The sequence below is a fragment of the Betta splendens genome, chromosome 22 (assembly GCF_900634795.4).
Source record: "Betta splendens chromosome 22, fBetSpl5.4, whole genome shotgun sequence".
NCBI classification, from domain to species: domain Eukaryota; kingdom Metazoa; phylum Chordata; class Actinopteri; order Anabantiformes; family Osphronemidae; genus Betta; species Betta splendens.
Genome location: NC_040900.2, coordinates 6,803,801 through 6,828,129, shown reverse-complemented (window position 1 = coordinate 6,828,129; position 24,329 = coordinate 6,803,801). Strand labels below are relative to the sequence as shown.

At 43.2% G+C, this 24,329-nt stretch overlaps 3 protein-coding genes, 1 pseudogene and 1 gene segment (V, D, J or C); 3 read left to right on the top strand and 2 right to left on the bottom strand.

The window, feature by feature from the left end:
* LOC114848746 (Ig kappa chain V-III region MOPC 63-like) overlaps positions 1-24,329 on the bottom strand; it is a 47,576-nt pseudogene that overhangs the window by 1,606 nt on the left and 21,641 nt on the right.
* Positions 264-19,474, top strand: LOC114848284 (Ig kappa chain V-III region MOPC 63-like). The segment is given in 4 exon segments: positions 264-440; positions 533-848; positions 18,283-18,314; positions 18,982-19,474. Coding segments are annotated over 4 exon segments (720 nt in total).
* Positions 1,451-3,834, top strand: LOC114848282 (tetraspanin-3-like). Its single transcript, XM_029138650.3, has 7 exons — positions 1,451-1,841; positions 2,210-2,401; positions 2,484-2,558; positions 2,660-2,758; positions 2,859-3,011; positions 3,096-3,179; positions 3,280-3,834. The coding sequence occupies exons 1-7, from the start codon at positions 1,782-1,784 to the stop codon at positions 3,355-3,357; spliced, it is 741 nt and encodes a 246-aa protein (XP_028994483.1). The 5' UTR covers positions 1,451-1,781; the 3' UTR covers positions 3,358-3,834.
* LOC114848281 (ELAV-like protein 1) lies at positions 3,993-9,700 on the top strand. Of its 6 annotated transcripts, none has more exons than XM_029138649.3 (7): positions 3,993-4,148; positions 5,427-5,486; positions 6,416-6,596; positions 7,052-7,155; positions 7,637-7,790; positions 7,962-8,187; positions 8,333-9,700. In XM_029138649.3, the coding sequence occupies exons 2-7, from the start codon at positions 5,451-5,453 to the stop codon at positions 8,655-8,657; spliced, it is 1,026 nt and encodes a 341-aa protein (XP_028994482.1). In that variant the 5' UTR covers positions 3,993-4,148; positions 5,427-5,450; the 3' UTR covers positions 8,658-9,700. The 6 variants fall into 6 exon arrangements, with proteins under 6 accessions (XP_028994482.1, XP_028994480.1, XP_055361858.1 ...); XM_029138647.3 differs by having other exon boundaries at positions 7,637-7,799; XM_055505883.1 differs by having other exon boundaries at positions 5,427-5,487; positions 6,405-6,596.
* LOC114848279 (excitatory amino acid transporter 5-like) lies at positions 11,163-16,968 on the bottom strand. The gene is made up of 11 exons (XM_029138639.3): positions 15,807-16,968; positions 15,091-15,170; positions 14,784-14,999; positions 13,895-13,937; positions 13,588-13,801; positions 13,381-13,480; positions 12,783-13,016; positions 12,510-12,704; positions 12,297-12,431; positions 12,074-12,218; positions 11,163-11,974 (listed from the first exon to the last, which is right to left on the bottom strand). The coding sequence occupies exons 1-11, from the start codon at positions 15,969-15,971 to the stop codon at positions 11,822-11,824; spliced, it is 1,680 nt and encodes a 559-aa protein (XP_028994472.1). The 5' UTR covers positions 15,972-16,968; the 3' UTR covers positions 11,163-11,821.

The following is a 24,329-nucleotide window of genomic DNA, read 5'->3' as shown; positions in this document are numbered from 1 at the left end:
ATAAACATCAAACATCAAATTTACCTTTCATAATTGTCGTATTATCATCAACATCTAAATGTAAAACATCACCAGTAGTTAAATTATGGGCTCATTTAATAAAATCATTTAATCCTGTGATTTGAGCTTTGTTTTTTCTTTCTTTTATTAACTTTTAAGGGTGAATGGTTTGTATTTTCCTCTTCACAATACATGCCTGTATGGTTTGTACACAGTGAATGTGAGTGGAGCCACTTGGGGGCGCCACTGAAGCAGACCAGTCATTTCCATAGAGGAGGCTTTGCATCATCAGCTGATCCTCCAGTGAACTCACAAGGTTTATAGTGGTGTGAGTTCAACACTGCAGGACTCACATGTGTCAGTCAACACAGCAGGAAGCACAAGCAGCATGACTCTCATCACCATCCTCATCTGGACGCTGCTCTGCTGCTGCTTTACAGGTTCACTCACTCAGCAAGGCTTCAAACATGATGTGCTGCTTTTTCTCTCCTTGATTTCTGCTGATAAATCAATGGTTGCTTTTTGTCTGCAGGATGCAGTGGTCAGGTGACGGTGACTCAGCCTCCAGTGGAGACGTTCACTGCAGGATCCACTGTGACGCTCACCTGTAAAACCAACACAGATGTTTTTAGGTGGAATAATGCTGACTGTATGTCCTGGTACCAACAGAAACCTGGTCAGAGCCCAAAGCTCCTGATCTATTATGTAGAAAAGCTGCATTCAGGGACACCAGATCGGTTTAGTGGCAGTGGAAGTGGCTCTGACTTCACTTTGACCATCAGAGGAGTTCAGGCTGAAGATGCTGCAGTTTATTACTGTCAGAGTGCTCATAGTGGTGGAGTGTTCACACAGTGATTTACTGTCGTACAAAAACCTCCTCAGTCAGAGACACTGAGCTGTTACAGCAGGAACCAACTGCAGCTGCTGAAGAGGAACAAACTCTGACACAGACACTGAACTCAAAGCTGAAACCAACCTTGACAAACACAAACTGCACCACAAAACTTTCAGCTGTTTGCAAAGAAAACCTCAAACATTAGTGCAAATCATCTAATAATCAAGAGCAAACGTCCTAAGAACTAAGTGACCTCTGGCCTTTGTCTTTCATAATGTGCTTGACATTTGCGGCTAGAGGTCTGATTCTGACACATCAATTACAGGGTTTGATGTTTTTAGTGCTTAATTACTGTAACATCAAATTGTTCTTGTTTATTTAGATTGTGCTGAAACAACTATACTGCAAATGGAGTTAATTAAAAAAACACATATTTTTTTCAGCTCCCTTGCCACAAATCCACAGTTTTTACTCGTGAGTTTGTTGTTTTCTAATTTAAACTCACAAGAGGGCGGTGTTAATCTAATTCCTAATTCCAAAACCATCACCGTCATCGTCCTCAGCTTCGCACAAACGCATCTAGTGAACAACAAGGCGAGGAAAAGTTTTTCTTTTCGGTAAAACTAATTGCAGTCGTCGATAAACAGTGCACGTCCTGCACAGGCTTCCAGACATACAACGAACACATGCGGTCACGGTCACCTGCTCCGCAGAAAAACACCTTTGTTTAATGAGTTTATTGCGCCGCATTGTTGCTTCAAAGAAGTTTCCGCGTTCTTTTGCGGATCCGGTGATCGCGGACGAAGACTGGTCTACGGCGCCGCAACGCCGCGCGCCGCTCCAAACCTTCCGCGGGCACGTCGCACTTTACTTGATTAAACGCCGTAATTGATCCGCGTCGACGTTTACGCACGTCCACGGCGCGTGACCCGCCTTCAGCCCGAAAATGTGCGAGGGACGAAAAGGTCTGAAAACAGCGCTTCAGCTGGTGTGTCAGCTTCTCTGGGTAGGTCAGGAGCCGGTGATTGCGTTTGTGAAGACTTATACTTATACAGTATGGAATTATTTGCACTGTCTGTTTTAAATGTGTGAATTCGGAGTCTTTTATGTTCGGTCATGTGCATTTATCACTGTCACCTGACACCACGCCACGTTTTGTAAATAGAGGAAGTGAAGAACAGGACACAAAGTCAAATGCTGCTTGTGTTTTGCTTGTATTTATTATTTATTTGTGCAGCCTATTATTGAATCATATGATGGAAATCAATACTATGTTAATACAACAGTTATGTCACGTTTAGTATTCAGTTTGAGGAAAGAATGTGTTTATAGTCGGCTCATACGGGTCCAGCTGACTGTGGTTTTGTGTGCCAGGTGCTGGGCATACTGGTGGGCCTGAGCGGGGTCTACCTGCTCATGACGTACAAACACAGCAGGTTATTCTTCTCTGATTCCTGCATCACTCTGTCGTGTAGTCTTGCACTTGCCAGCGCTGTGTTGCTGTTGGTGAGTGGGAGCTTTGGCTCCTGCCTGAGCTTCAAGGATTCCACCTTCATGCAGGGACTGGTGAGGAGCGTGTTTGTGTGAATGTAGGTCTCTGTCTGTTTATCTGTGTTTAGACTGGACCTGATAATACTTTATTTTGTAGTTTGTTTATCTTCTATTCATGGTCTTCTGTCTGGAAAGTACATCTTCTGCGTTGGCCTATTACCGTACCACAGAGGTATAAAGTTGCAATAAGAATTATTATACTGTTACCTCACTGATTATTCCAGTATTTTGACTGTGTGTACACGTTCTTGGGGCCTCTATTGTTGTGTGTAGCTGGACGCAGAGATGGCTCCTCTCCCTGGAGTCTTTCTGAATTACACTGGCAGCAGCCAGGACCCAAACTCTCGAGCTGTGGATTCCGCACAAGAGAAGGTGAGTTCAACTACTTCAACATATGCAGCGTTCATTGCATGGTCGCCTCGATGGCCCAAAATTGATGCGACTGTGTCTCCATTCTTTGTGTTTGTCCTAGTTTCAGTGCTGCGGAGTCCATGGCTACAGAGACTGGCTAGAAACCACGTGGTTTAAGGATGCCGGAGGCCTGCAGGTGCCTCTCAGCTGCTGCAACACTACTTTCCCCTCCTGCAATGGCACCGTGCACCAGCCATGGCAGCTCTACACAGAGGTAGATGCATTCTCTGAAACAAACTGCCCTGACGTCTCATAGATGGTTCTCGGCATGTGTTTTTTATTTGCGTCTCTCTCTCAGGGTTGTCAGAAGAAGCTGGAGATGTCTGTACATTTTGCTCTGATGTTAATCATTTGGGGACTTCCACTGGTTCTTCTGGTGGAGGTACTGCGTGAATGATATAATATATAACAGGCTTCACACATTGTATAAACAGGTCGTTAACTGAACCTCTCTTCTCCTTTCTTTTTATTTTATTACACAGGTTACTTTGGTTCTTATTGTGATACAGCTGATGAGGAATCCATCCTATATTCACTATCGAACCCTGACCGTAAAATAAACATGCTGTAATCAAAGGGACAACACTCTACTTTGCACTAGATACTTTTAACACAATGAATACTTTAATAAATTACAAAAAACTGTGTATTACTTGTACCTAGTACACCATTTAGTCTGCAGTATGATTCTCATGGGAGACAGCTGATGGTGCTACCTCATTTGTCTCAAAGTATTTGGACCTGATTCATAACTATAACCTTAAACAGATCATTGTAATATTGTGGTTTGTTGTGGGTCTTTACATTGAGCTGTTCTTTTCTTGGTGTCACATTAGCACTTTTGTTTGTATTAAAGTGGGAAGAAATGATTTCTGAAAGCTCAATAAACTCCCATACTCGAGCTGTACACATGATCGCACTGCTTTCGACTTATAAACATATTCACCGTCATCTGAATGTTTTGAATACTGCTGTAGATTGTGGAGTCACTATGAACGCCCAGTTGCAAAATAAAGCACAAGACACATGAAAATGTTTTTTTTTTCCTGATGATTAAATCGCACTAAATAAAGATATAAGTGATATTTATTATCTCCACTCAGATGTGGGGAATCATCTGAACTTGCATTTTGAGTCGATTTTAGTGTTCACCAGCATCGCGTGTGTCGACCACGCTGTCGCCTCTGCGGGGGGGCGTGGCTGGGTGGACGCGAGTGGGTGTGGTGGACCTCATCACGTCGCCCCTTCCTCGGGTTTTCCACAGCGCGAGCTCGACTTGGAGGGACGTAGAAGTCGCTTAGGGGGAAATAGAGGAACGAAGCAGGGATAGCAACTACACCCTAGCACGCTGGTAAGTCCTGGGGTTGGGATGAAGGCGTGCTTAAGCGTCTGAGTCACATAATTTGACGTCACGGGGTTTCTAAGCGAGTGCCATGCTGCTTTTTGCGGTCCAGGGAGCCACAGTTAGCCGGCGGTGGCTAACGTTAGCATCCGGGGCCTTTAGCAGGCCGCTGGGGTTTGGGCGCGAGGACAGAAATGCGTCGATCCGGCGCTCTTCAAAATAAGGCCACGGTGCTTTGTTTCAACTAGCTAGCGAACAGGACCCTGCAGAATAACGTTCTCTGTTTATGTAGTGCAAGTGTTTTCGCTTATTTGAATGTGGTGGAGCAAAAAAACAAATACACCCCGGTGCGTATAAAATCTCGCCGTATGTGCTGATCTTGCAGCATCTTGCATATGCTAACACGCTAATGCTACCTAGCTAGCTAGGCCTCTGCACGTTTCACATTAGCTGTATGAGAACCATATTATTATTATTATTAACTGGTGTTTGTTGGGACACAAGTGGTTTCGTTACAGTCTTAAAGTCAAACATTATTGCTAGCATTGAGCGAGAGCATTGTCGACTGGACAACCTGCGTATCATCTTTTATCAATCGGCCTTTTTGTTTCCTCAGCTGGAGAAATGGATTAACTGATGTTGTATGAATCATAACCCTTAAGTTCTATGTGCACCAGCTATTGTTTTTACCACACTGTTTCTTTACTTTTTAAAATACTGCATCAGTAAATCCAAAGTCAGATTAACCTTCGTACTTCATATTAACCGGACACGGTACAAAAGTACAACCACAGGAGCTTCATCCACTAGAAGTGAAAAGGGGGCTTATTACTTAAAAGTATAGACACGCATCAGAAGTAGAGAGAAGTACTGAACCATCAAAGCACGTTTACTTGTCAATCTGCATCTTCTGCAGGTTATGCAATAGATAACAAAATGCAATCCTTGGTGATTTCTAAAAAAATTAGGCAAGAGTAATTATTAATAATACACCCCTCTTATTTTATCCTGGCCATGGTTTGCACAGCACTAAACTCCTTCATCTGCAAGTGAAAGTGATGTGACTAGGCAACAACAGAAATCAACAGCACCATTTAACTGGAAAAGCCATTTAAGCCTTTTGGCTTGGGAACTAGCTGGAACATTTACATGTACGTCTACTTTGTAAATGATCGAAAAGGCACTCCAGCCGTTTGTCAGCCGACTGATTGTGTTCAAATGACATTATTATGCACAGTTTTTTTTATGTTAATGAAGTTACTGGATTTTTGCCTTGTACCCAAACAGCCTTAGGAGCAGTGAAGTGTCTTCATGGCAGTTCGTCGAGGACACATTAAGTACTTGAAAGTGAGTAAGAGTTCTCTGCTTTCCAGTCCAATAGCACTGTTCTGTGATTGATCAAGCTAATTCTATTAGTATGATTAAATGTGTTGAGGTGGCCAACAAAGATTTCCTTCTTTTTATATGGTAGCAGTTATGTTTAATGTGAATGAAACAGATCTACAGACTGACTGGAAAAGGTCACTTCACACTAAAGAGTAGCCAGAGCCTTGTTATTTGGCTAGGCTAAATATAATTTAAAAATAAGTGAGATTGCATTGAAACAAGGAGTAACAAAAACCTGTCCATGCCAGTTTCCACAAGTCAGGCCCATGTTTACTGGGTTGATACAGGACTCTCATTCATTCTCTCCGGCAGTGTATTGTACCCACCAGAATACACAATCGCAGCCCTTCTTTTGCCTGAATGGATCTCTGTCAGATTGACCACTGGACTGGTTCCCATTTCATGGCTGATCCAACTTCAGCCACCAGCAAATGTTTCCAGCAGCTGGACAGATAAAATGCAGAAAACATTTATAGATTACTTTGAAGTCAGACACAGCTCTTATTGGCAGCTGTTTGCATTGTTAAATAAACCCATCTCAAATGTTTTAATTTAACAGCCTTCAGTTCAGATGGCTTGCACAGGCCTGATTTGATATAGTGTTTGATGTAATTCGTGAATCTTTAGGTCCCTGACAGTGATGCAGTGAAGGTGGCAGAGTAGAGGTCAGCACATTAATAGCAGTTGTCTACTGGCAGCAGTTAAATCTGCTTTGCTGTAGTGTCTGTTCTTTTGCCTGTTTGGGAAAAACAGAACCGTTAAATCATGTGAGTCTAACACATGAAGACATGAAGTTTTTAAAAGTGAGTTAAACATTATTATCTGCAGCCTTGAATCTTCTCTGTGCTTACCTTACTTTGTGTTCTTTGTCACACCTGGCTGACCTGCAGGAGGTGTATGAGATGTCAAACGGATATGAAGACCACATGGGAGGGGACGAGGGGAAGGACGCCAAGACCAACCTGATAGTGAACTACCTGCCTCAGAGCATGACGCAGGACGAGCTGCGGAGCCTCTTCTGCAGCATCGGGGAGGTGGAGTCTGCCAAGCTGATCCGTGACAAAGTAGCAGGTATGACACGCTCCAAAGCAGCTGTGCCAAACAAGAACACCACAAATGTTTGTTTTAAATGGCAGAGGGTAATTCAGGAAAAATGAAAGCTGTGGCAGCAACCTCTGAATAAGAGAGGTGGTTCAGTTTAGTGAAAAATCCAAAGGTTTGGAGAAATTTTGAAAAAAGTCCTTTGTATTTATTGGAAGAGTGTGACCCGAAGCTTTGTTTTCCGGCCCCAAAGATTTTACATTGTAATTTGTTTTTATTAAGAGAATTTAAATTATTTAGCTTTGCACCAGACGTGTTTTATTTAATCCAACCCTGTTCAGCTATAGACTGTTTGTTTGTTTGCTTAGACTAGCATGCAATGTTCAGATTTGGTTTTGTTTTTAAATATTTATTTGTTTGCAACTTTTTTTGAACTATACAACGTTTTTTTGTTTTATTTTGTTGTTTTCCTTTTTTTTCTCTAGGCCACAGTTTAGGGTACGGATTTGTTAACTATCTTAACCCTAGTGATGCAGACAGAGCTATCAGTACACTGAATGGACTAAGGCTACAGTCCAAAACTATCAAGGTAACGTGCCGTAAGGTGTTCTACAATTCTCAAACCAAAGATGTCATGTCATATAAGTCTCCTGTGGCTCCTGTGCTGTCTGCTAACTAGTTAGTACATGTCAGCCTGAAGAAGCCATACTGCTTTACAGCTCAATTACTGCCTTATCTGATGTGTGTTGAGGTTTACTTTAATATTAATTTATTTTACACATTCTTCATATCAAATTTATTGATGATTATATGACTTAGAGGCCAAAGTTACTGCTCAAGTTTGTTCTGAAAATTTTGACTCCACTCATTTTGGTCAGACTGAAGATTTGAAATGATAGTTGGCTTATCAGCGCATTGTATCTTCTTAATATAGTTTAAAAATGCTAAACACAACCTTTAACATGAGCAAGTTGATTGCATTTGATCTCAGTCTACTTATTTTGTTTTACTGTCCTGTATTTTGTTGCTTTGCTTTTGAACGAGTTTTAATCTGATTATCTGCTCTGCAGGTCTCGTATGCTCGGCCCAGCTCTGACACAATAAAAGATGCCAACCTGTATATCAGTGGCTTGCCCAAGTCCATGACCCAGAAGGATGTGGAGGACATGTTTTCACACTATGGTCGCATCATTAATTCCCGGGTACTTGTTGATCAGGGTACAGGTACGACAGGTGAATGACTTCCTTGCTTTTTAAATATTTACTTTAACTAGGCTGCCCTTTATTTAGAAAAAAAAAAAATCTGCAGCCGGGGAGCTGCTGGATGAATCCAGAAATGCAGGTCGGCTGCTTGTTTTTAAAATAGGCAGTCACCAGCTTCTCTTATCTTCCCAGGCGTGTCGCGTGGGGTGGCTTTTATCCGGTTTGACAAACGTGCCGAGGCAGAGGATGCGGTCAAAAGCCTGAATGGCCAAACGCCACCGGGAACCTCTGAGCCAATCACTGTGAAGTTCGCTGCCAACCCAAACCAGGCAAAGAACACTCAACTGATCTCTCAGCTCTACCACAACCAGTCCAGGCGTTTTGGTGGGCCCCTGCACCACCAGGCTCAGCGGTTCAGGTGAGTAGTGTTTACATACATTAATGCAGGACTTGTTGTAAAATGTTGGTCTTTCTCTTGCATTGTCCTGTAGTAACAGGCCTTTCCTGTGGCTTCCGTTGTGATGGGCAAAAGCACAAGTGCTCTAACAGCAACTCTTTTTCAGGTTCTCCCCGATGGGTGTTGATCACATGAGTGGCATGGGAGGAGTCAGTGTCCCTGGGAACTCCACCTCAGGTTGGTGCATCTTTATCTACAACCTGGGCCAGGATGCTGACGAGAGCATCCTGTGGCAAATGTTTGGCCCCTTCGGCGCCGTCACCAATGTCAAGGTGATCCGAGACTTCAACACCAACAAGTGCAAGGGCTTCGGCTTCGTTACCATGACGAATTACGAGGAGGCGGCCATGGCCATCGCCAGTCTGAATGGATACAGGCTTGGAGACAGGATGCTACAAGTGTCCTTTAAGACCAGCAAGGGCCACAAGTAGAGAGAGGTGGACAATTAGGCGTAGAGGATCGAGTAGAGTGACCTGCGTCAGGCTTTATTAGCAGAGAGCAGAAGTATGTTTTTGCAAAGTCTGGCACATCGTTTTTGATTTTTAACATGTTCAGAGTTATGCGAGACATTCACTGTACTCACTGTATGACTGTCTAGGCCTTTTGTTTTTTCTCTCCCATCTTAATACTCCTCCTTGCGGCTCAGTGACACTCGATAGTTTTAATTACTAGAGGGAACAGACACCTCCAAAATAACATTTGAGAGTGACCTACAAAACTACAATACTGTTTGTGATGCATGTATAACTGTGGGGACTAGATAAGGATACAGGCTGAATCCAGTGTGTAAAGAAGCCCAGAAAATTGCTCTGTCCTGGATTTTCTTTGTAAGTAGAAATAGATGCCTTAAATTTATCATCCAGTGAACACAGACATACAGCTCCACTCACTCTCTTGAGAGAAAAGCACTTTTAACCAGTTTTAGGTTACTATGGACATCTTTTTCTATGTTAATCTATTACGTTTTCTCACTTTCTGACCAGGTTAACAGTTTTAAACACAACAGGCTCTGTAGGGAAAATCCCTGTGTGAAGTGTCTTTATTATTAGAAGTTGTATTTCAGGAGGGTCCTGTTGAAAATGACCCATGGATGATGAGTAGGGAATTGAGATGGACCAAAGGCGCAGCGAGAGATTGGATCCTGAAACAGTTGTTTTTGAGCAGGTTCAAAAAGAATTTACAGTTTTTGAATATTGTTTGCAGAGGTACTAAGAGTATATATATATATATACATAATATTATAAGCTGCATCATTCAGGCTTAGTTTGCCAATGTTTAGTTATTTTTCTTTTCCTTTTCTAGGCATAGATGTGTATTTGTTACAAACTTGTTTTAGCAACTGCTTATCTCAAGTTTGTGAAGAAATAATGGCCTTTTGTTATTGATTTCAGTTTAAATTTGCTTTCTTTTATTTCTTTTGTTTTGGTTGTTTCACTTTGAGCATAAACCATTAAATTTTCTTTTGTTTTGCTGACGTTTTGTTTGGTTTGTTTCTTTTTTTAATTACTTTTTTCCTATTTGATTTGGACTTTTAGCATAAAGGCAGCACTGATAAAGGCTCCCCAGTTCAGCAAAACTGTTTTTATAATGCTTGATTCCACTCAGACAGGCTTTGGTTTTTGAAAGATTATCAACACATGGACCAATGCCAGTTGAGTTAGGGTCATAAACTGAATACAGACACTTGTTCAATAGACACATATGAGATGGATGAAGTTAAATCACAAACACACTATTTGGAATGTTTGGCTTTTTAGAAGTTGAGTTGATTTTCAGGAATGTTAATACCTGGCTCTGTAAATATCCTTTATGGAAAGTGGAATTGGACAAAATTTCATATGATTATTTATATTATTTAGCTTTCTTTTACTTTCTTGTAAAACATTACTTGTGTCTGAAATAGTTCCCTCCAGGGTCAAAGTGACTCACAGGCAGAACATTATTGATTATACTGTAATAATGTAGTTTAATCAGAAAGTGAACAGATACCACTCCATGGTATTTAAAAGTAGCAAATAATGTTTGCTTATAATAAGAATGGACTTACAGTCCAGCTCGTGAACCTGACACTCCATTTTTTGCCTATTTAATCTGCCTTTCCCCCTCTTAATGTATACCAGAAGCTTCAGAGTTTGGTCTTAATTGTGATTTTTGATTTCACATATGCCAATTTTGTCAGAATTCTTTTGTGCAATATTTCATGACCTGCTCAGAGCAGGTGATAGAAATGTCTTGTCATTTTGATAATTTCTTTTTCTACTGATGTTATGTCACTGCTTTTTAGCAGTCTTGTTGGCGTTGCATGAAAGATGCAAGTGAATTTGTTTAGTGGCAGCCAGAATAAACTGCTTTCTGCCTTAATTTATATGTGGAACAGTGTATTTTACATCCGAGGAGGTGCAGATATTTATTTGACAGTTATGCGGTCATACTTGAGTTATTGGAGTGTTTTTACTGGATTATTGCTTTTTGTTTTCACAGTTTTGAGCAGACACTAAGTTGAAGTCCATAAAATGTCTTCTAACATTGGATCATTTAAATAAAAACATGGTGACTTTTCAGAATTGAAACAATAAACGTGTCTTCAAAAGCTTTTTTTTTTTATAGCAAAATGTTTAAACTAGCTGCACTGTGCTTTCTTTTGCTACCTAAGTTAGCATTAATGGAGGGAGGAGGACTATTTCCCTTGTGGCATAATGATGCCACTGACAACAGAAGTAGAGAAATCCTAGACGACAAAGTACAATTCGAAAATAATTCTGTTAAATGACCCAGCTGTCAGCCGATCAGGTAGTAAGTACCTTATGAGACCAGATGGGGGAGACGTGTAAACGCTGCAGCTGAGGATCCACAGCATGTGTTTATGCAGGAAAATACCTTGCTTTTATACAGTTGTAGCCCTGGTTCCCATCAATAAATAAGAAGGACTTATTCAACTCTTTCAAATGTTTTTATTAAAAAAAATGGACACAAAGTACACGTATAAAAACACTTGAATTTCTAACTTCTAAGAATATTGTACAATTTTAACAGTTCCTTTATAAGAACCTGTCTACAAACATGGCTTACCAACTAAATAAAATTTCTTCTTTATCATATTACATTTACTTTCAAGTCTTCAAGTCAAGGTCTCAGCATTATGGTCATGTTAAGGCAACTTAAACCCCTCACTGATCCTAAATCTGTGATCAAACTCCAGGACTGTGGTTATTGTTTATTTGCATTGACCGGTTAACACTAAACTCCATCTAATGTTTGTCGTTCTAACACCTGATCACGGTTACATATTCTTTTAGAAAATGAAGTGGTTTAGGTAACGCGTGAAACTCAAGCTTTTGCTCACTTCTGTTCAAGTAACAGCTGATTGGAGACTTACAGGATTCATCAAGTATTAAAGGTCTCTGTTTGACATGGCACAGGCAAAATCCATGCAAGCTGCCAAACCCTGGTGCCGCGACATACTCAGGCTCACTTTGATGCAAACATGGCTGGATTTCAAGCACGCGTGGATTTTTGGGGCCTCAGATCACAGTCCCTTTGGTGGTGAGCTGAGCTGTAGAAGGCAGTGTCCCTCGCTGGCCGTCCTGTACGCGCCTCAGACTTGGCAGAGGTTGTAGCAGGCCGGAGGTATAGGTCGCTCCAGCACATTGTCCCCGTCCACCTCAAATACGTAATCGCAGCGGTGTGCGATGAGAGGGGCGTCGGACAGCGCCACGCTTTGGTTACCAAAGGAGATGACAGTGTCCCTCTGTGGGAGAGAGGCCAAAGGTCCAGTTAATACTAGGTAGTAGAAGTACTTCATCGACTCACTGGGTGAATGCGGCCGTGGAAGCGTTCGCCTCCTTACCCGGCCGCTCCCGTTGTTCGCCGCCGCCGTGGCCACCGCCGCCGCGGCAGCAGCTGCTTTCTCGAAGTCCTTCTTGCATATGTGAGCCATGATCCCGGCTGCCAGGGCGTCGCCGAGAACGTTGATCATGGTCCGGAAGCGGTCGCTGGGGAGGAGACAGAACAACGGTTAGCGCACGCCCCCTCGAATGGTGTCCAGTTTAGAGTTCGTCAGTGGGACTCACAGAACCCAGTCGATGGCCACAATCAGCGAGATGTCAGCCGGCGGCAACCCCACAGAGGTCAGGACGATCACCATGGTAACCAGGCCTGCCTGCGGAATCCCAGCCGCCCCGATGCTGGCTGCCGTTGCTGTTATGCTGTTGACATGAGAGTGAAGACGTCAGAGGTGTGAAAGGCAATCGTTCCAGCGCAGAGGGCAGCGGGCTTCCTCTCACCTGATGGTGACCAGCTGGCCAAAGTCCAAGTCGTACTCATTGACCTGAGCGATGAAGATGGCCGCCACTGCCTCGTACAGGGCGGTCCCATCCATGTTGATGGTGGCGCCCACCGGCAGCACGAAGCGGGCGATCTGCCGGTCGACTCCGCAGTTCTCCAGAAGACACTTCATGGTGATTGGCAGAGTGGCGGAGCTGCAGGGGGAGCAGGAAAAAGGGCGTGAAGGGGGGTCGTCACCGCACAGACCGGGTGACTGGGGAACGCCCGCTCACCTGGAGGACGTGGCCAGTGCAATGACCAGGGCCTGCAGCAGCCCTCTGATGAAGGGGAAGGGGTTTTTGTGCGTGAAGAAGAAGTAGAAGAGCGGCAGCAGGACCAGGCCGTGCACGAACAGGCCGGACAACACGGTGATGAAGTACATGCCCAGCTTCTCCCCCAGGTGGGCCGGGTCGTGCATGTCCAGGATCTTCCCCGCCACCAGGAACACGATGCCGAAGGGGAAGTACCTGCAGGAGGGCAGAGAAGAGGTGAGAAACTCCTCTCTCTCGTTTTCTGTTTCTCAGTTTGTCCTCAGCCTCAAACACCTGCTGTTCTCTCAGGCACTAAATGTTCTTGTGGCTGAATGGGGGAAATCCCTGCCTCCTACAGCTATATAAAGCTATGCTGGTCAAACATACAGTATGACGTCATCCAACGTCCCTGAGTATCTGTTCTCCCTATTCCACTCACACCAGCGTAATCCACCAGCTGACGCACACTGACGGTGGCATCTACTTTTAGACATAATCTGTCTGTCGTTCGCAGTCTTTTTCTGGATGTATGTGCGTAACAGTCCATGTGTGTGTGTGTGTGTGTGTGTGGGCTCCCTACCACATAGCCGCGTTGATGATCTTCATGACGCACTCGTTGATGCACTGGCACACGTTGACCAGTGGAGCTCCACGTTCTCCCATCTTTCCCAGCAGCAGACCTGTGGACACGTAGATCATTCCACTCAGTTGTTAGCAGCTGTATCAGAAACCTAGACCCACCCACACATGAATATGACGTCTATATGATCATGTGTGACTTTCTCACCCATCGTGGCCGAGAAGATGACGATCCCCAGGACGTTCATGCCTTTGCTGGTGCTGGGGACAATCTTGTACTTGATGTCGGGCGCGGGCGTGATCTCCAGGAAGACTGGGTGGCCCAGGTGAGGGTTGTGGTAGTCGGGCATCACATACACATAGTTCACCTGCGACTCCTTTATGTTGGAGTTCTGCACGATGGGCACCAGATCTGTTCGGTACTGGAGCGAGGCAGAGGAGAACACGTGTATCAATGAGCTGTCGAGTTCGGACTGATGAGCTGCGAATTACAGGCTGAATTCCCCTTCACTCACCTGTTGAAACGTTGCTTCTATCAGATTTGATGGAATCATGTTCCTGTGAAATGTAAAGGAAAATTACTTCTTCACTACAATATACAACCTGAAAACATATATATTGTGATGATTTGATATGACAGCCCGCATCAGTACTGGGTCTGTACTTAAACCACACTCAGGCACTAAATGTGACCCTGAAGGCATCAGGTATGAGGCAACAGGTAAGAGAAGGTACAGGCCTCTAAATGATGATTAGTGCATTAGTGGAGCTGTGCCACACACACACACACACACACACACACACACACACACACACACACACACACACACACACACACACATACACACACACACACACACACACACACACACACACACACACACACTGCACAGGCGCCTTCTGAGAAAGTGCAGGCTTAACAGATTGCAATTAAGTGTCTCCATAATCTTGGCCACTGTGCTGCAGCAGTGACGCTGCAACTCTCTGCTGCTGTTGCTTCATCTTTTTTGTGCAGTTCCGAAGCATCACTTGAACATCAGACACATCAGTTCACCAGCATTCTGCTTGATGATTCTTGTTTTGCTGTCATTTACTTTAACTTTCTTTTGTGGCCTCCCTGTATTTCACTCATATGTTCAGGACGCTTTACTGGCTGAGGATGGAACATACAGTATAGGACGTTTTTCTTGGTTGAAATGAATTGTCAGCTCCTGGGATCGAATTGATCCTTTTGGGATTTTGGGATTAAGAAACTCCCTCCTCAACAAAGCCCAGGAAGTACACATGGCTTAAACAGGATTTGAATGATTTGTTATGGTTTTCCCCACAGCTAATCATTATACAAGGCACTATGAATGAGTGAATGTTGACCTTTTGCCTTTTCATTATTGTATTATCATCTACCTGATGAGGTCCAGCAGGGCGTCAGCAGAGGTCATCACAGGGCCTGAACTAACATGATGACCCTCTTTCTCTGATCCTGTCCCCGGGTGAATGATGAGCACCAGGACTATGCCGACGATGACGGCGATGAAGGTCGTCCACAGGTAGTAGGTGATGGTCAGGACTCCCAGACGACCACTGGCCTTCGTGTCCATGGCTGAGAGGCCGGACATAAGACTGGAAGGAAAGCGAGGCTGATGAGCATTGATATAATAATATATTGATGTTGAGCTGAGTGTGGCCCAGCGTTGGGGAGCAGCTTTCTCACCTGGAGGTGATGAGAGGAAGAATCAGCATCTTCAGCATCCTCATGAGCAGCTCCCCAGGGAAGGAGAAGTAGATCTTGGCCTGCAGCACAGAGAAACCAAGCATTGTGTCTACAGTTCGATAAGTCTCTAGGTTTATTATCATTCAGTGACTCGACCACATCCACTACATGTGGAAACAATGAATGAACTCTAATGGTGTTAGTTAATAAGATGAACTAAATCTGATTTAGGCTATTGTTGTTTGTGCTGCCTTTGTCCTTCTTAGAGTAAGTTGTTTGGCCTGTGTGTGATTATTCCCATCACTTCTTAATGCACTACAGTGTATAGCCAATAAATAAATCAACCCTGTTTGGTTTAGGCTTTTTAAAGCCTTTACCTTGTGTTTGTGTGGAGCTGCTGGTGCACAAGGTTAAACTTCAACCACACAGTGATTGACCATTTAGAGCATCTTACATCATCAGCACAAAGCTTGTAGTGGCTGTAATTTAAATGCATATGGTGAATATTTCTGTCCCTGTTGCACCAACACTTTCCTGTTTTACCCAGTACTATTACATAACTGACTTACCTGCAGTTCCAGAGCCTCAGATTTTAAAAAGACCAGCTCATGTCCCTTCCTGCTTCTTGAATGCTGTGCTAATTTCTCATTTCCCTGAACACACTTGATATAATTGAAGTACATGTGAATGCCATCTTCCTTTCATCCATACTGTACCTGTGTGGACAGGTTGAGCGAGCGGAGGATGAATCCCAGCACGCAGCCCATGAGCACGGCGAACACAGAGAGCGTGAGCAGGCCGTTCCTCTTGCAGTAGTCCTTCACGTACTCCCTGATCTTCACCGATACCATGTTCTTCACAGAATTCCTTAAACTCTCCATCCTGACTCAGGCTCGGTCTGTGTCCCAGCAGCCCCCACCCTCCCCCCGACTGAGGCCGGGTGTCCGGATCGCCTGGTGAGCGGGCTGTAGCGCGACGTGTATCCCACAGGAACCGAGGCAGAGGACGGCCGGCGGATGTGGTGGAATGTGGGTCCTGTCTCACATTGAGGAGCTGATCCAGTCTGAGAGGAAGCGTTCACTAACTGATTCCTAGTAGAGCACTGCTTAAAAGGATTATCCCCCTCCGATGCTAACAGAAAGGCTTATTAGAGACGCAAGCCCTCAGCACTGATTAGCTCCTCCATTCATAGCTCACTGTGAGTCCATGCTGCATGCCTCCACTTTGTCATCATAAAGTGCTTCACTGAACATAGGATACGGCTACATCTAATATTTTATTCGACATGAGAATCCAGCATCGTCTGTAATAAGTCTGAACAAAATATAAAAATAAAAAGTCTCATTTATAAGAACAGCATTTTTAAATATGTTATTGTTTCATAGTTTCTTTCTAGGGACATAATGATGAGTGGAAGTTGTATAGTCTAGTAAAGTAAAGTAGTTTAAACAGTGCAGGCAGGATTACCTGAGGTCAAAGGTCACACCGGTATCAGTCCTTGATGTTCAGAACATGTCCTGACCCTTGACCTGCTGTGATGTAATGTCGTAAGGTCTGAGGAGGACACGGGTGCTTAGACAGTGAAATAATGCTGCGTTAGCTCTAGGAAACAGGAGTGAACCAGCAGGTGTCAGTGTGAACTTCAACCCAGCAGCAACGGTCTGTGCCATAAATATGACAAAAATAAATCATTTAAAGAAAGAATATTAATGTTTTAATATTTTATGACTGTGAGACGAGAAACTGATGAGGCTGCATATTGTCACTGACTCTTCATGTGAGTGTGTGGATTCCTTGTTTTTTTTCTGTAACCGCTCACGTCACAGTCTGTGCTGACCTGGAATCAGACCCAAGATGGAGGCCGTTCTGTCTGACGAGCTGAAGAGCTGCCTGCGTCACTTGAAACAATTCCAATAACATTCAATCCTTGACCTGAACAAATTCACCGAATGGCAAAAAGCGACACGTGGACATTTGACTAACTTAGTTCTGAAGAAAGAGCTGGACAATGTTATTACATCATTAAACTGCCATTAAAGTTCCATATAATTTAAAAGTTATGCTGCTTTAAGAAGAACAGTGTATGATGTGAATATATGTGAGGGTTTGTGTTTGCTCGGTTTCCTCTTCAGCAGCTGCAGTTGGTTCCTGCTGTAACAGCTCAGTGTCTCTGACTGAGGAGGTTTTTGTACGGCGCTAAATCACTGTGTGAACTCTCCACTACTATGACGACTCTGACAGTAATAAACTGCAGCATCTTCAGCCTGAACTCCTCTGATGGTCAAAGTGAAGTCAGAGCCGCTTCCACTGCCACTAAACCGATCTGGAGTCCCTGATTGCAGCTTTTTTACAAAATAGATCAGGAGCTTTGGGCTCTGACCAGGTTTCTGTTGGTACCAGAACATACCCTCATCACCATCATCCCACTTGTGAACAACTGGGTTGGTTTTACAGGTGAGTCTAACAGTGGATCCTGCAGTGAACAGCGCCACTGGAGGCTGAGTCGCCGTCACCTGACCACTGCATCCTGCAGACAAAAAGCAACCATTGATTTATCAGCAGAAATCAAGGAGAGAAAAAGCAGCACATCATGTTTGAAGCCTTGCTGAGTGAGTGAACCTGTAAAGCAGCAGCAGAGCAGCGTCCAGATGAGGATGGTGATGAGAGTCATGCTGCTTGTGCTTCCTGCTGTGTTGACTGACACATGTGAGTCCTGCAGTGTTGAACTCACACCACTATAAACCTTGTGAGTTCACTGGAGGATCAGCTGATGATGCAAAGCCTCCTCTATGGAAATGACTGGTCTGCTCTCAACGCACTCAACACAAGGCGGGAAACAGCATCAGGACAAACTGCTGGATTCATCACATTTAATATTTTAATGCGACAGAGGAAAACATTTTTTGAAGCTGAACTTGTGTTTTTTTCATTTGTATCAATTGGATCAAAGTTTTATCTCTGTGGTTTGTGGAACATGCTTTTCTGTTGTTTAAAATAATCCATGTTTATTAATTTGCATTAATATTGTTTAAATTACATGTTAACTCAGAATAATTATCAGGTTCCATGAGTTTTATGAGTCTGATGATACATAAAGTAAAACTGAAGCAAAGGAAGCAACAACTGAGTGTTGTTGACGGTGCAGGAGGTTTTTGTACGACCACTTCATGACTTTGTATCACTGTGGTTCACGTTTGGTGGAGGAACCAAACTCATCGAGTTCTGTAAGTACAAGACTTTTCTAATTTATACAAGAAAATCATTTTACAATGATTACATTTTTCAAAGCTTGAAATTTTTAAGACAGATTTTTTTCTGTGAACAATATTTTATTCATTGAGCTGTCATTGTGTTGACTACTGGGAAAACATTTACATTTTAGATTTATTCATGCTAAAATTGAAAAAAAAAACATTCATTGGATGTTTGGCATTTTATATTAAGCTCTTCATGATGTTTGGTTTTAAATTATTTTAAGGAAAGACTGTTAACATATTTCTTGTTAGATGATTAACACTTCTATTTGTCATTTTTAATGAAATCTTCCCACTTTCACAAAATTATTTGTAATAATATATAGTATTATATATATTAATAATAATAAATTAACGTTTTTATGTAATGATACTTTGTCTTTATTTATTCTAATATTAAGAAAAGGAAGTGAAACAACCAGATGTTGAAATGTCCGTTCAACGTTCCTCATCTTCTCATAGTTATTTAGCATAAAGTCCAGATGATATCATTTGTAAATGATGAACACGTTCCGTCCTATCTCTAAGGCTGAGTGACTGTTGACCTCTGTGCTGCGTCCTAAGCGTGTGCTGCTCAGCTGTCTGTCCTACACTGGACCTCAACCTGCTCCTTGTGTGTCTCTGCTCTCTCCTCCAGCTGGTCCCGTGGTCAGACCCTCCGTCTCTCTGCTTCCTCCGTCCTCTGAGCAGCTCTCTGGGGGCTCGGCCACGCTGGCCTGTCTGCTGAGCGGCTACTCTCCTCAGGGAGCCGTGGTGAGCTGGGAGGTGGACGGTAGCGAGGTGACAGAGGGCGTCCAGAGCAGCTCAGAGGAGGAGAAGAACGGACGCTTCAGCAGCAGCAGCACCCTGACCCTGAGCCAGGAGCTGTGGAACAAGAGAACCCTGTACACCTGCAAGGTCCTCCATCACGACCACAGTCAGGTCCAGGTCTTCCACAAGAGCCAGTGTCAGGACTAGAGGAGCTGTGTGTGGGAGAAGAGGAACAGACCTGCTGCTCTGAGCAACATGAGTTTAATGGAGTGAAAGGAAAGCTTCATGTGAGAAACGTGTGGAGCTCCATGAATGTGTGTCTGCTTAATGAGTGACCTGATGATTCTTGACTTTGACAATAAAGCTTCTACTGATATTAACTTTGTGTGTGTTTTGGTAATAAAGAAGAAAAATAAATCATGTTATAGCATTAGCTGTTATTGACCAGCATCGATACACACACTTGGTGTGAACGTGTAGTGTTTGTTGGTGGAGCTGCCGTCAGCTCTGAGTTCACTGATCTGTGTCAGAGTCACTTCCTCTTCTGAGACATAAATTACTGTGGTTTCACAGTTTAATATAATTTAATATAGGTTTAACATAAAAACTGGGAAAAATAGTTAATGAAAAATATTTAATTTAGATTTATATGGTGAGTTTCTGTCCCAGAAGCTACAGTGTGTTGTTCAGTCGTATCATAAAGTCACAGCTGCAGCACAAAAAGGTGTTTGTGACTGAGGGTTGTTGCACGACTCTGTATCACTGTGAACACTGGCCCACATATGCTCCCATACAGTAGTGATGTCCTGCATCTCCAGCCTGAAACCCACTGATGGTCAGAGTGAAGTCCGGCTCTGATCCGCTGCTGCTGAAATGACTGGGAGCGTCAGACTGACGTGTACTTGATGATAAAACAGTAGTTTCGGAGGCTGTCCAGGTTTCTGCAGGTACCAGCTGAGATCAGCATCAACTTCTGAACTGGCCGTACAGCTCAGAGTGACATCTGTCCCAGAGCTACAGCCTCGAAGGACGGAGACTGAGTCACCGATGGTCTGGCTCCTGATCCTGGAGACGCAGACAGAGAATGAAAGGTGAAGCAGGACGAGGTTCAATGACCTTCATTCTACGTGAAGCGTCTGAAGGTCCTAGAACAAACACTACAGTTCTGGTCACCTTGAAGCCCGAGCAGCAGCGACGCCAACAGTGGAGTCAGTGACAGCATCATCATGGTTGACCTCAGTGCCAGAGAAAGTGCAGCGACGCGTCTCAGTGGTTCATGTTAAAGTGGATCAGGAGCAGTGACGCACAGCAAACATTCAAAACAAACTGATACCGGTGACTGTGTGGTTTATTACTCAACCAGGAGCTGTTTATTAAATGAAGCCTGTCACTGTCATAGTTAATATGTTGTTTTATGTTGTACTTAGATTATTTAGTTCAGTGTTGGATCTGGTCTTTCTGTTAGAAGGTGACGACTAAAGACAATACATTTCTTTAACAAACATGAAAAGAATGATTGATGAAGGAATTAGAAAGTCAACAAAAACCTTGTGGAGCTCTGCAGATTGATGTGGATGTGACTTGTAGCTGTGATGCTTCTGGTTGTTGACACTGAACAACCTTGGACACATGTGGTGATTATAAATATTTAAAAAAGGAGAATCTATTTTAAAAGTTTAACTGTTGTTCCCTTTAAGGGTCACTTATTAATTTAAATTCATAAGAATTTCACAAACAACATCGTGACATGTAGTGAGAGTTGGTTAAGATTAGTTAGTTAATGAGAATCTCTAACATGTTTGTTGAGTTTAGTTTCATCACTGAGTTTAGTGTCTGTGTCAGAGTTTGTTCCTCTTCAGCAGCTGCAGTTGGTTCCTGCTGTAACAGCTCAGTGTCTCTGACTGAGGAGGTTTTTGTACGGCCGTAAATCATTGTGTGAACAGATCGACACTGTTTAAAGTGTTTGTTTATACTGCAGTTGTCTTCATCGCAAAGACTCTTAATGGTAGGTCAGATGATTTTTTGTCACGTCAGGAGAATTTCTTCACTGTGCTTCATTTTCAAACAGATCAGTGACTTTGTTCGCCATTCATTTATTTTACATGTAGTGAAAACGACAGATGACAAAGGTTTTAACTGCTTTAAGTAAATGAGTCACACCTTCTTTTCAGTCAAACCCTGGAGACCAAGTAAAGCTGCATGGTAGAAACTGCCTGAGGGGATGTTTCTGTTTTATTTATATCAGGGTTGTGTTCACTGGACCGTTCTTCCTCATCACAGTCTTGTCGTCGACCATTTGCACCTGCAGCAGGTTGTTTGTAACTATAACTATGTTTGTGACTATAAGGACATCATCCCAACCAACAATGTAGTAAGGCTGCTCCACAGCGTCTGCATTCTAACGTTAATCTACTGCACAGAGCAGCCACACAGTACTTTAAGGAGTACTTTAAGTCTTCCTCCCAGAAGGTTTTGATGATGGAGGCGACCACCGATGGACCACCTATCTCTCAAGAGAGATAGAGACTATCTCTCGATACCATAGAAGCAGCCATGGGGTACTGCAGCAAAGCAGTCCCAAAGGAAGGAGGCACAGGTCCAGTAATCAGGTCACGCTGCCACAACCAGCGCATAGGGAGCACAGCCACAGTTAGAGGAGGTGGCAGCGAAGGGGGCGGGACTTAAGGGAGACTCACGTGCTTTGCTGCCCTTCCACCTCGTCTCCTGCACACACATACATCCAGCTTCCTTCTCTCCATCATTTCTGCAGCTCTCTGCCTTTCCCTGTCATTGTGCCAACGTTAAGAGTCCCTATGCTCACATCTATGCTGCTTCGTTTCCTATTCTCTGTCTCTACAAAAACCCTTCTGCCTCCTCTCCTTCTTTGACCAACAGTACAGTTAATCAGTTTCCACCGGCACCCTGTCAGTTAACATCATCGGTGGCGGGCTTTTGTTTACCCGGACGTCGACTGATCCAGCATGAAATTCTTATAGACGATTTGTTTTTGGCAAGTTTTACGCCAAAAGCCCTTCCTGACGCAACCCTCTCTATTTATCCGGGCCTGGGACCGGCACAGAAGTCACTGACTTGGCTAGATTCAATACAGTAAATAATAAAACTAAATAAATCAGAACTCTCCTCTTAATTGTTGTCGATAGTGATTCAGTCCAATGAACCACTTCTTGTATAAAATGGTGGATAGAAAATCCACCATTTTCAGGCACATTCTTTTACCAGGTCCACAGAGCATCCACCACCACCAGCCTCAGACACTGACCTAAAACCTAATAAAACATGATTAAACATACAGTAAGTGAGACAGTACAAAAGAACTTTATGTGCACGCTACAAATAGAACTAATGTCTATTAATGGTGAAGCACTGAGCAAACTGACACAATTGGGCTGAAATCGACTCACTCCTCAAAATATTTGACAATTAGCAAACAAAAGAGATAAATTAATACTTACACAATGGTTAAAAGTCTAAACATAAAAGCTGAAAATAATGAGAGGTATGATGTGGAAAAGAACTATTGGAAAAAGAAAATAAATTAAAAGTAGAAACAGATCTGAGTAAATTGCAAACTGACACACAAGTCTTTCAGATGTTTATATTGATTTAGTGAAAGTATTTTTTGCTTTGAAACTAATAAATAAAACCTGTTACTGTAATGAGAATCTACAGTAAAATGTTTGTTGAGGCCAGTTTCAACTGTCTCAGTTTTTCAGTGTCAGAGTTTGTTCCTCTTCAGCAGCTGCAGTTGGTTCCTGCTGTAACAGCTCAGTGTCTCTGACTGAGGAGGTTTTTGTACGGGGGTAAATCACTGTGTCAACACCCAGGCACTGTTTATCTCATGAGCACCCTGACAGTAATAAACTGCAGCGTCTTCAGCCTGAACTCCTCTGATGGTCATCTCAGCGTTCACACCATCTCCTTTACCAGAGAATCGGGACGAAAATTCACTAGTAGGTTTTGTACCCAACTTAATAACCAGTTTAGGAGCTGAACCAGTTTTCTGCTGGTACCAGTTGCTACAGGAGGCTGAGTCACAGTCACTTGGCTTTTAACTCCTGGAATTAAGAAATCAAAACACTTTCAATTAATATTCAATATGTTTGTCTTCACATATGTGTATAAGTCGACAGTGAGTAAAACTATGAGTTGTCTGAATTACTAGTTCACTTTGGTGTTGTTTACCTGTAAAGCAGCAGCAGAGCAGCGTCCAGATGAGGATGGTGATGAGAGTCATGCTGCTTGTGCTTCCTGCTGTGTTGACTGACACATGTGAGTCCTGCAGTGTTGAACTCACACCACTATAAACCTTGTGAGTTCACTGGAGGATCAGCTGATGATGCAAAGCCTCCTCTATGGAAATGACTGGTCTGCTCTCAACACACGCAACACAAGGTGGGAAACAGCAGCAGGACAAACTGTTGGATTCATCACATTTAGCATCTTACTAGGAGAACATTACATTGTTTTGCACAGACTCTTAAACTGTATGTAGCTCAGGCATCTTTTGTCGACTGTGCTTCACTTTTGGAAGAGTTCCTGCACAGTGACTTATCATCTTACTGGGAAAACAGCACAGTGTTTGTTTATACTGTAGTTGTCTTCATCGCAATCAGTTGATTTTTTTGTCACGTCATGAGAATTTCCTCACTGTGCTTCATTTTCAAACACTTTTCAGTGACTTTGTTCACTGTTTATGTATTTTACATGTAGTGAAAGAGACAGATGACAAAGGCTTTAAGTCTTTAAGTAAATCAGTCACACCTTCTTTTCAGTCAAACCCTGGAGACCAAGTAAAGCTGCATGGTAGAAACTGCCTGAGGGGATGTTTCTGTTTTATTTATATCAGGGTTGTGTTCACTGGACCGTTCTTCCTCATCACAGTCTTGTCGCTGAGAGGACATTAAACAATGTAAAGAGAGTTTATAGCTGATCCCCAGTACAGAGCATGGAGTTCTGTCACACATCACTTGTACAGCAGTGGTCTGTTCTGTTCTGCCTCTGTCCTACACATTATCATGTGGAGTTGGTAGAGCAGACTCGAAAACAAGCAGAGCAGCACCATTACCCAGTCCTTTGGAGGCATTAACAGGTGTATGATGCTCCCTGCTGGTCAGACTCAGTTACACTTTATTTCAACATTTTTCAAATGCATTAACGTTGTTGTTTGTTTTCTTTCATATATTCTGACTATTGTGGGAAACATTAAGTAAAAGG